The sequence below is a fragment of the Ranitomeya variabilis genome, chromosome 1 (assembly GCF_051348905.1).
Source record: "Ranitomeya variabilis isolate aRanVar5 chromosome 1, aRanVar5.hap1, whole genome shotgun sequence".
NCBI classification, from domain to species: Eukaryota; Metazoa; Chordata; class Amphibia; order Anura; family Dendrobatidae; genus Ranitomeya; species Ranitomeya variabilis.
Genome location: NC_135232.1, coordinates 11,108,904 through 11,120,980, shown reverse-complemented (window position 1 = coordinate 11,120,980; position 12,077 = coordinate 11,108,904). Strand labels below are relative to the sequence as shown.

At 43.1% G+C, this 12,077-nt stretch overlaps 1 protein-coding gene across 1 annotated transcript in view; it reads right to left on the bottom strand.

Moving 5' to 3' along the window:
* Window positions 1–12,077, bottom strand: part of LOC143793366 (uncharacterized) — a 75,683-nt gene that overhangs the window by 23,247 nt on the left and 40,359 nt on the right. The window contains exons 10-11 of the mRNA XM_077280275.1: window positions 8,439–8,643; window positions 7,615–7,824 (exon numbers count right to left, since the gene is read on the bottom strand). Of these exons, the coding sequence (XP_077136390.1) occupies window positions 7,615–7,824; window positions 8,439–8,643 (415 nt within the window). The remainder of the gene's footprint in view (window positions 1–7,614; window positions 7,825–8,438; window positions 8,644–12,077) is intronic.

The following is a 12,077-nucleotide window of genomic DNA, read 5'->3' as shown; positions in this document are numbered from 1 at the left end:
GGGCCGTCTCATTTCGCAGGATCCAGTGCCCGGCGGACAAAACGTGAGCACATACGTCGCCAATACAAGTCTATGGGAAAATGCAGGATTCTGCACTTTCAAAAATCGACATACTGCGACGGCAGAGGAAAGACGGAAATGTGAAAGTAGCCTTACTTGTCGGTTGTGTTGTTGTGTTCGGTATACGGCGCCGGTTCCTGGCGTTATTTCTTTTTCCATCTCTTGTGAGTAAATTGTTGCTGGAGATGAGTGGAGTCTTCTGCGGTCAGGACTGTATGAGCCCGGTCAGTTCTTCTGATAACTGCGGTCCTGAGGACTGGTGACTGTGGGGAATCAGTAACCTCAGAGGCGCCGCCCTCGTCCCTGCATGTGATATAGTGGAACACTGGGAAGGAATGGGAGAAGTGTGTCTGCAATTGGGAAGTGTCAGGAAAACTTCACTTTTAGTCATGAACTTGCAGCTCTCTGGCGCCCTCTACCCTGCTGGGCAATAAGGGTATTGACAGAGGAAAGGAAAAAGGGCGCAGCTGCTGTAATTTATGTTGAATATTGCGGCACATGATGTGACAGGATGTTTATATACCACCGGTTCCTGGTAGGAATATATACAGCTCTGGTAAAAATGAAGAGACCCCTGCACAGTTTTTTAAAAATCCGCTTCTCTCCATATCTGACAGCCATTCCATTCCAGTGTCAGGTGAATTCCAACCAGAGAACACCTCATTCTACTTAATGTGCTGATTAGGTGATCACCTGAACCAAATCTTATTTAACAAAGGAAAGTATAAAAAAACCCTGCTGTGGTGTTCACAATCCTCCTGCAATAGGACAAGCTGGATGGCAAAACAAGTGCTAGAAATAGCTCAAAAGTAATAGGAATGAAAAAATAACTTTTCACCATGCCAAAGGAGTTGAAAAGAAAAGTCTTGAGTGAGGAAAAGAAGGGCTCAATTCTGGCTTTACCAGCAGAGAGACACAGTGAGCGTCACGTTGCTTCCATCCTTAAAATTTCTAAGACGGCAGTCCATTACAATAAGGTCAAGCAGCAGACATTGGGGACAACAAAGCTACAGACCTGCAGAGGGAGAAAACGACTCCACTGACCGGGATGACCATCATCTTATTCGAATGTCACTCAGCAACCACAGGATGACATCAAGTGACCTACAAAAGGAATGGCAAATGGCAGCTGTGGTGAAGTGCATGGCAAGAACAGTTCGTAACATTCTCCTAGAGGCAGAACTGAAGTATGTAAAGCACGAAAAAAGCCTTTCATCAATGAGAAGCAAAGGAGAGCCAGGCTGAAATTTACCAAAGACCATAAGGATTGGACCATAGAGGACTGGAGTAAGGTAATCTTCTCTGATGAGTCTAATTTTCAGCTTTGCCCAACACTTGGTCATCTAATGGTTAGACGGAGACCTGGAGAGGCGTGGAAGCCATAGTGTCTGCACCCACTGTAAAATTTGGTGGTGGATCGATGATCTGGGGATGCTTCAGCAAGGCTGGAATTGGACAGGTTAATCTTTGCGAAGGACGTACGAATCAAGCCGCATACAAGGTTATCCTGGATAAACAGTTGATTCCTTCTGCTTAGGCAATGTTCCCCAACTCTGAGGACTGTTTTTTTCCAGCAGGACAATGCCGATGCCACACAGCTAGGTCAATCAAGGTGTGGATGAAAGATCACCACATCAAATGCCTGTCATGGCCAGCACAATCTCCAGACCTGAAGCCCATTGAAAACCTCTGGAATGTAATCAAGAGGAAGATGGATAGTCAGAAGCCATCAAACAAAGAAGAACTGCTTACATTATTGTGCCAGGAGTGGCCTAAGGTCACCCAAAAGCAGTGTGAAAGACTGGTGGAAAGCATGCCAAGACGCATGAAAGCTGGGATTAAAAATCATGGTTATTTCACAAAATATTGATTTCTGAACTCTTCCTGAGTCAAAACATTAGTATTGTTGTTTCTAAATGATTATGAACTTATTTTCTTAGCATTATTTGAGGTGTGCGAGCAATGCATTTTTTTGTTCTTTTAACTATTTCTCATTTTCTGAAAATAAATTCAAAATTTAGTGCTTGGAAATTCGAAGACATGTTGTCAGTACTTTATAGAATACAAGAACAATTTACATTTTACTCAAAAATATTCCTATAAAGAGAAAAAATAAACAAACTGAAAATTTAGCAGTGGTCTCTTAATTTTTGCCACAGCTGTATGTACCTCGATCCAGTCACCATCAAGTCTCCAACACAACATAAATGCCAAAACTATGCTGCCAGCACAGACCTCTTATAGGTGGATCGGACACCCGTTTGATAGAGTGAATTTGCACGGAGTACGTGGCCGATTGCTCATAGAGCAAGAATCATAGAATGGTAGAGTTGGAAGGGACCTACTGGGTCATCTGGTCCAACCCCGTGCTCAAAGCAGGATTCACTAAATCATCCCAGACAGATGTCTGTCCAGCCTCTGTTTGAAGACTTCCATGGAAGGAGAACTCACCACCTCTCGTGGCCGCCTGTTCCACTCATTGATCACTCTCTCTGTCAAAAAGTGTTTTCTATTATCTAATCTGTGTCTCCTCCCATTCAGCTTCATCCCATTGCTTCTAGTCTTTTATTGTGCAAATGAGAATAAAGATGATCCTTCTACAATGTGACAGCCGTTGAGATATTTGTAGACAGCTATTAAGTCTCCTCTCAGTCTTCTTTTTTGAAAGCTAAACATTCCCAGATCCTGTAACCGTTCCTCATAGGACATGGTTTGCAGACTGGTCACCATTCTGGTCGCTCTTCTCTGAACTTGCTCCAGTTTGTTGATGTTTTTTTAAATGTGGAGCCCAAAACTGGACACAGTATTCCAGATGAGGTCTGACCAAAGAGGAGTAGAGGGCAATAATGACTTCACGTGATCTAGACTGTATGCTTCTGTTGATACATCCCAGAATTGCATTTGCCTTTTTTGCTGCTGCATTATACTGTTGATTCATGTTCAGTTTATGTTCTATTAGTATAGCCAAGTCTTTTTCACATGTGCTGTTGCTTGGCCCTGTTCCTCCCATTCTGTATATGCTTTTTTCATTTTTATTGCCTAGATATAGTACTTGGCATTTTTCCTTGTTAAAAACCATTCTGTTAGTTGCTGCTCACTGCTCCAGTTTATTTATATCTTTTGTAATCATCTCTGTTCTCTAGTATTAGCTATCCCTCCTAGCTTTGTGTCATCAGCAAATTTAATCAGTGTACCCTCAATTCCTTCATCTAAATCATTGATAAAGATGTTGAACAATACAGGGCCCAGGACAGAGCCCTGTGGTACCCCACTTGAGACATTCTTCCAACTGGATGTGCAGCCATTTACGACCACTCTGTGTCCGATCACTAAGCCAGTTATGAATCCACCTAACAGTTGCCTTGTCCATTCCATACTTAGTAATTTTTTCAATAAGGATTGTGTGAGATACTTTGTCAAATGCTTTGCTGAAGTCAAGATATACTATATCTACAGCATTTCCCTGATCCACCCAGTCAGTGATTCTGTCATAGAAGGAAATTAAGTTAGTCTGACATGACTTATTTCTTACAAACCCATGCTGACTCTGGTTAATCACTTCATTCTTATCCAGCTACTTACATACATGTTGTTTAATAATTTGTTCAAAGATCTCTCCTGGTATAGAAGTCATACTCACCGGCCTATAGTGCCCTGGATCCACCTTCTTCTCTTTTTTAAAGATAGGAACAACATTTGCTCTTCTCTTGTCTTCTGGGACTTCTCCTGTTCTCCAAGAATTTTCAAAGATTATGGAGAGTGGTTCAAAAATTACTTCTGCTATCTCCTTCAGTACTCTGGGATATAATTCATCTGGACCTGGAGACTTGAATTAATTTATGTTAGCTAAGTGTTTCCTCACTATCTTTCTGTTTATAGATATCCTGGATTCTTCTATTCCCTTAATAGGACAGTGAAGATCAGTTGATGTTACATTTCCTTTCTGAGAGAAAACAGATGCAAAATAGGAATTTAAAAGTTCAGCCTTCTCAACATCCTTTCTTACCATTTCATCATTTTCATCCTGTAAAAATCCTATAGCATCTTTGACTTTTCTTTTACTTGTGACATATCCCCAAAATCCTTTTTATTGCTTTTGACGTCTCTTGGAAGCTTTAATTTGTCAGCTTTAGATAATCTGATTCTTGCCCTGCAGGTTCTGCAGACAGCATTATATTCTTCTTTAGATATGCCTTCCTCTTTCCATTTGATAAACATTTCTTTCTTCCTTTTTAGCATGTGTTTAAGTTCTGTGTTCATCCATCCTGGTTTCCTTAGATGCTTCTTATTCTTCCCTCTTTTTGGAATTGTTAATGATTGTGCTTTGAGAATCTAATTTTTCAAGATTTCCCATCCTTCCTGGACATTTTTGTCTTTTAGGATATCCAGCCATTGGATCCCCCCCGATTCTCTTTCTGAGTCCCTTAAAATCTGCCTTTCTGAAATCTTACTTTGAAGTCTGAGTCTTCCTACTCTAGTTATCCAAAATTCTAAAATAGCATGTTCGCTACCTTCTACGGTCCCAGCCACTCTTACCCCAGCAACCATGTCCTCCCTGTTTATAAGGATTAGATCCAAGGTAGCAGATCTCTTTGTTTTCTCCCCTACCTTTTGGAAGATAAAATTCTCAGGAGGAGAGGATAAGAATTTGCTTGACCTGTTAGTTTTGCCTGAGAGAGATTCCCAACAAATGTCTGGCTAGTTTAAATCACCCATGACCACTATGTCATATTTTTTTGAGAACTTGCCATTTGATGCATAAAGAGTTCATCCATATCTTCAGCTTGCACAGGCGGCCTGTAGTAAATGCCTACAATGGTGTCCTTTCCATTGTTCTCTCCTTGTATTACAAAATACAAATTACAAAAAAAGACAAAATACAAATATGCATAAACACTTATGAAATAAAAGGAATGAAAATACAAAACTTACTAAATCTTAGTCACAGGTATGACGTGTCGATAAAGGGGAGGAGAGTTCTCAAAGAAATGATCCAGTACCACAGCATTGTGTTCAGCTGTCTCTCCTGGCTCTGAATGCTGCTAAAGATGGACAAGCCTGTTTTATGCTTCAGCCATAAAACTAAGAACTCCCACTTTGAAAGCCTAACATATGAGCTGTTTTCAGGGAGGTACACCTATTTTGGAAAGTTATCCAAAACTACTTTTCTTTATATCTTTGGCCGGGAAGCACGCAGGCCAACAATATTGGCATTATTTTTTCCCCTGCGATTTTATCATTCTGATGGCCCTAAATGCTGCAAAACGCTGCCATGCGTAACCCCAAGTGCTCAGATCCTGGAAATCTAATGTTCATGTTTCTGGAATTAATGTGTACTATTGTATTTGACTTTGAGTGTTTCGCTTATAGGACAATGAGGTTTTTGGAAGGAAACGCATTCAGCTTAACTAGTGCTAGCAGGCAAAAAACTCATTCCAAAGCTGACCATCTGCCTGAAGGGAGGGGGAGTGGAAATCCACAGAGGGGGGAGGGGGCTGCATGAAGTATTTGGTCCTACAGGAACCAATGATGGGAGGAGGAGTAGTCCAGCTCTGCTTGTGTCTCCAGACAATAGAAAATAATTCATATTTTGCTGACATCTCCCCCTTTTAGATTGCGCTACGGAGGCAAAACCTCTCGGTACTTCTCCAGACGCATGTTGCGGGCTCTCCCTGCTGGGATAACCCATCTGCATTGCCATGCTCGCTGCCTTTTCTGTGTTAAACAGTAAAGTCATACTGCTGGAGGGCGAGGCTCCAGCGTAGCAACCTTCCGTTGCTACCTGACACGGTGTGCAGCCAACTCAGGGGGTTGTGGTCGGTCATGACGGTGAAGGTGTGCCCGTACAAGTAGGGCTGCAAGAGTTGCAAGCCCCATACAATGGCCAGGCACTCTTCTATAGTGGAATAGACCACTTCCCTCAGTAGGAGCTTCCGGCTTCGGTACAACACAGGATGCTCTTGATTCCCTGAGTTGACCTGGCTAAGCACAGCACCGAGGCCAAACTCACTGGCATCGGTATGTACTAAGAACGGCTGACTGCAGTTGATCGCCATTAGCACAGTGGAGGTGCTCAGGGCAGTCTTCAAAGCCCAAAAGGCCACCTCACAGTCATTTGTTCAATCGACTGTACTGGGTAACTTCCTCTTGGTGAGGTCTGTCAAGGGCTTCGCAAGGCTACTATAGTGTTGTACAAAGCACCTATAGTACCCTGCAGTGCCCAAGAAGGACATCACCTGCTGAGACAGGTGGATTAGTTGGGCAGCAGAGTGTAGGATGGATAGGAGTGGTGCCAGAGTGCTAGAGGGGAGGCCAGAGAGTAGGAGGTTGCAGTAGTCGATGCGGGAGATGATAAGGGCATGCTCTAGCATTTTCATGGTTTCATGGAAGGAATGCACAGATCCGGGAAATATTTTTGAGTTTCAGTCGGCAGGAGGAGGCAAGGGCTTGGATATGTGGCTTGAAAGAGAGGGCAGAGTCGAGGATCACCCTCGCCATTGACATTGATGGATGGTTCCCGTGGAGGGGTAGAGTGAGATGGGGAAAGATGATGAATTCTGTTTTGTCCATGTTCAGTTTTAGAAAGCGAGCAGAAAAGAAAACTGAAATAGCAGACAGACATTGTGGGATTTTGGTCAGTAAGGAGGTGAGGTCGGGTCCAGATAGGTAGATCTGCGCGTCATCGGCGTAGAGATGATACTGAAAACCATGGGATTCTATATGCTGTCCCAGGCCAAAGGTGTAGGTGGAGTAGAGCAGGGGCCCTAGGACTGAGCCTTGGGGAACACCGACACACAGGGAGTGAGGTGAGGAGGTGGTGTGGGAGAGACACTGAATGTTCGGTCTGTTAGATATGACTGTTAGGGTATGGCCAGTGGTCCCACAATGTCCACAGCAATCCTCTGGAAAGGCTCCTCTATCACTGGCAGGGAGCTTTGGGAGCAGGCCCTAACCTTCCCAATCTTTGACACATGATACAGGAGCGACAGTAGTTTGTCACATCTGTCCCCATTTTGGGCCAGTAGAAGTGTTGAGACAGCCAGGCCTTCATTTTGCTGACCCTCAAGTGTCCAGCGAGTGGTATCTCATGGGCGATCCGTAACAACTCATCCCTAAATTGGTAGGGTACGACCAGCTGTCTCTCCCTCAACCATTTCTGTTGGTGTTCACAGGCAACTGTCTCCTGGTACAACCTCCCTTGCTTTCAGAATACCCTCTCCTTATCAGTCTCGGAGGTGGGCTTCTCAGTGAGGTTCCTCAAAGTCTCCAGGCTAGCATCTGAATGCACAGCCGCCTGGATCTTCTGGCTGGGGGCAGCCAGAAGTAACGTTAAGCTCCCGTCCTCGTGGGGACCCTGAGTCCTGCTCTAGGTCCGTAACTGGTTCAGTTATTCCTCTGGCTGAGGAGGGTCCAGCAGGCAGGATGATACTTGCGTTCTGGACACTCTGCGGGTGACAGCGGCTATATAGCTATATAGGCTGTCTCCCTGAGGAATAACACAGTCACATCAACCTGCTTGGCTATGGGTACTACCTCCCCATCCTCCCGTATTACCTCAGGAGCAGTGCTATTTATGGGGCAGCTACCATCAGCCAGGTCACCTTCTGTTATGACCATGGTCTGCTGCACGGCATCACCTGCTTCATGGTTCCCGTGCCTCTCCCCATCCCCTTTAGCTCTGATGCTTGCTCCTGTTAGGGAATCCTCAGCAATATCACCCCGCTGTGTGACATGGCTGAGCCCTCCTGTACCTCCAGATACATCCTTATCAGGTAAAGCATTTACATTTACATAATTAGAATTAACATTACCATCAGTATCAGATCGGGGAGGGGTATCGGGGACATAATAAGCAAGCATCCTCCCCAAATCAGTCCCCATCAAAACATTTGTGGGTACATTTTTGGACACTCCCACTTCCTTCACCCCACTCCTTGCTTCCCAATCTATAAAAACCCCGGGCCATTGGCAGGGGACAGCAGACGCCCCCAATCCCGGTGACATTCAGGGTTTTCCCTGGGATTATTTCTTCAGGGGACACCAGTTCAGGTCAGATGAGGGTTCGTTCTGTCCCAGCATCCTTGAGGCCTACAGAGAAAGTGCCCTCCACGGTGACAGACTCCAAATTTTTACAGGTCGTCCCAACCGGCCAACCCATAAAAAGAACTGGGGGCCTTGGATGGAGGGTTCTTTTTCTGCTTCTCTGGACAAGTGGCACTGAGGTGTCCAGTCCGACTGCAGAAATAACACTTGCGGGGATCACATGTAGGCCTGGCGTTGGAAAAGGGGACAAGGCCTCTGGAGGGTCAGCTGGCAGGGGCAGGGATGGTGATCGATGGAGTACCCCCTTTCCAGCTGGCGATGACCGGCTTCCGCACCTCTAGTTTACGATTGGCCTCGTAGGTGTCGGCAATGTCCGCTGATTTATCCACCTCTTTTGGCTTCCGGTCCATAACGAACTGTCGCTCCTCAGCCGGACAAAGATGTAGGAACTGGTTTTTCACCATCAGGTCATTTAGCTGCTCAAAGGTGGTCACTGACAGTCCTGTAGCTGTCGTGTGGTCCACAATGGAGGTTCCGAAACTTTTTACGGTAGACCTCAGGAGTCAGCTGGTACTTTTTATCAGGGCCTACATGATGGCCTCATAGTCTTCATCTTGGTTTCGAGGGAGAGAAGCAAATGCCTCCAGAGCTTTTCATCTGAGTCCTGGAGTTAAATATCGGGCCAATTGGTCCTCAGGCAGCTGGTACTGTCTGCAGGCTTTTTCAAAGCTCCGCAGAAATATGTCCAAGTCCCCATACTTTTCCATCACTGGAAAGTGCTCTGGCTGGGGTTTAAAGAAGGTTGTTGAATTATTGGACTCACAGTTCTGTGGGGTAGATTGTGCTATCCTGAGTTGGGCCATATGCAGCTCATGGTGTCTCCGAACTTGGCCTCTCGCTCGGCTCTCTCAGCCTCTCGCTGGGCTTGGGCCTGCCGCTTGGCCCTCTCGGTCTCTTGGTGTTGTTGAATTAGCCTCAGCCATCCTTGATAATCCTCTGTGGGGCATTGCTGTAGAGACTTTTGCAGATAGTCACACTCCGTATATATGCTTTTCATTACTGTTTCTCCTTGTGCTCCTCATTAGTATGTCTGAATAGACAGTTTATTTCAAGTAGTTATTCTTAGGACAATAGATCTTTCCATAAACAACCTATGTTTAATACTAGGTGAAACATAAATGTCCTTTATATTGTTAGCAAGCAGTATATAATGATTATATGAGCAGCAAAGAATTTAATCTTCCCAAATCGTGTTTTTTGATATTTGCATGCACATGTTTCAGCTGACCTTTAAGAGATATTAGTCACTGGTTTAGAGGCACTATTTTATTGTTATGTGTATTTTAACATGTGTAAATAAAGGTTGTTTTTTTAATTAAAAAATAAAAGACACTTCTTGATTTCATTTGGTTTAATGTCCAAATGGTCAATATGTTTACACTAAAACAACCAAGAAGGAAAAAAGGCCATGCCCACAAGAATGGGAACACCCAAATTTTATAAATTACATATGATTTATTTTAAAAAATATGACACTTATACAGGACACAACAACAGATAAAAACAATTAAAAACTGCAGAGTGCTTAGCCTAGCCATGCATTAATATAGAAGCAATGGCTGCCCACACAATAATCCTCAAAGCATAAGAAGTTAATTCAGTATGGCTCAAAAACAAATAAATTCAATAACAACCATATGGTAGTCGAAGTATACAGCATAGTTAGATGAATGTGTCTGGGATCATACTCGTTCACAGTACCATGTATATGAGCCAAATGGCAACCATGAAGGCTCGAGAACCTAGCATGTATAGACAAATATACAAATATAGATACATGGACCAGGTGACAAGCCAAATAACTTGTTGAGGTACCAAATCAAGCTCAGAATAACATATTCTATATGGCACAAATGTTTGAAAAGTTACCCAATTTTCTCTTGAAATAGAGGAAAAACAAAGTGGAGGGCCCAATAGCCCAAACCGAGAGTTGCAAGAGTCCTCAAGTCCCAAATGGAGAAATGAATGCTAAGAGGAAAATAATGTGGGATGAAACCCACGTGTATAGCCACAATAAATGTGGCTTCCCCAGGGAAAGTGATGTCCTGTGTCCTATAAGCGAGGAATATATATATATATATATATATATATATATATATATATATATATATATATATATATATATATATATATATATATATATATATATATACACTGTGTTCCAAATTATTATGCAAATTGGATTTAAGTGTCATAATGATTTAATTGTTTTGTTTTTCAAATAAACTCGTGGATGGTATTGTGTCTCAGGGCTCAATGTATCACTGAAATCAATCTTAAACACATGTGATAATTGGTTTTCCAGGTGATTCTAATTAAAGGAAAACTACTTAAAAATGATGTTCCACATTATTAAGCAGGCCACAGTTTTCAAGTAACATGGGAAAGAAAAAGGATCTCTCTGCTGCTGAAAAGCACCAAATAGTGCAATGCCTTGGTGAAGGGATGAAAACATTAGAAATTTTCCAAAAACATAAGCGATATGTTTTAAACATAAAGAGATTTGTGGCTGAATCTGAGCACAAATGTATTTGTGCTGATAAAGGCATAATGAGGAAGGTTTCTGCCAGGCAAGTTCATCGGATTAAGAGAGCAGCTGCTAAAAAGCCATTACAAAGCAGCAAACAGATATTTGAAGCTGCTGGTGCCTCTGGAGTCCCTCGAACCTCAAGGTGTAGGCTCCTTCAAAGGCTTGCTGTGGTGCATAAACCTACTATTCGGCCACCCTTAAACAGTGTTCACAAGCAGAAATGGTTGTATTGGGCCCACACATACATGAAGACTAATTTCCAAACAGTCTTGTTTACTGATAAGTGTTGAGCAACCCTGGATGGTCCAGATGGATGGAGTAGTGGATGGTTGGCGGATGGCCACCATGTCCCAACAAGGCTGCAACGTCAGCAAGGAGGTGGAGGAGTCATGTTTTGGGCCAGAATCATGGGAAACAGCTGGTAAGGCCCTTTAAGGTTCCTGAAGGTGTGAAAATGACCTCTGCAAAGTATATAGAGTTTCTGACTGACAACTTTCTTCTATGGTCTAAAAAGCAGAAACGTGCCTTCAGGAGCAAAATCATCTTCATGCTGACAATGCCCCATCTCATGCTGCAAAGAATCTGAGTCATTGGCTGCTATGGGCATAAAAGGAGATAAACTCATGGTGTGGCCACCATCTTCCCCTGACCTCAACCCTATAGAGAACCTTTAGAGGATCATCAAGCAAAAGATCTATGAGGGTGGGAGGCAGTTCACATCCAAACAGCAGCTCTGGGAGGCTATTCCAACTTCATGCAAAGAAATTCAAGCAGAAACTCTCCAAAAACTCACAAGTTCAACGGATGCAAGAATTGTGAAGGTGACATCAAAGAAGGCTCCTATGTTACATGTAACTTGGCCTGTTAGGATGTTTTGGCGTTAAATAGCTTTTTTGTTCAGTGAATGTGACCTCCTAATGCTGCAAATTCCACAAGTGAGCATTTTCAGTTCCTTAAAACATATCAAATGCTTAGAAATTCTACTGTGCATAATAATTTGGAGCAGTGCATTTTGAGTTTTTATTCATTTTGAAGATTATACTGTTATCATTGGGAGGTTTCTTCAATAAAATTCGATGTATAATCTAACGGGTGATGACTTTTATTAGACTGACTGTCATTTGCCCCGACCTTTTAGGAAAATCTGAGAAAAATGTAATTTGCATAATAATTTGGAACATAGTGTGTATATATATATATATATATATATATATATACATATATACATATATATACAATAAACAAGATTAGTTAAAGCCGATCACCTGAAAGGTAAGAGAGCCGGCCAGCTCGGGGACGAAGGAGCGCACATGGTTGCCGCCATCTTGTTATTGTACGTCTATGATTACCAGTCAATAAAGTCCGTTGAAAGTCAGTCTGCGCA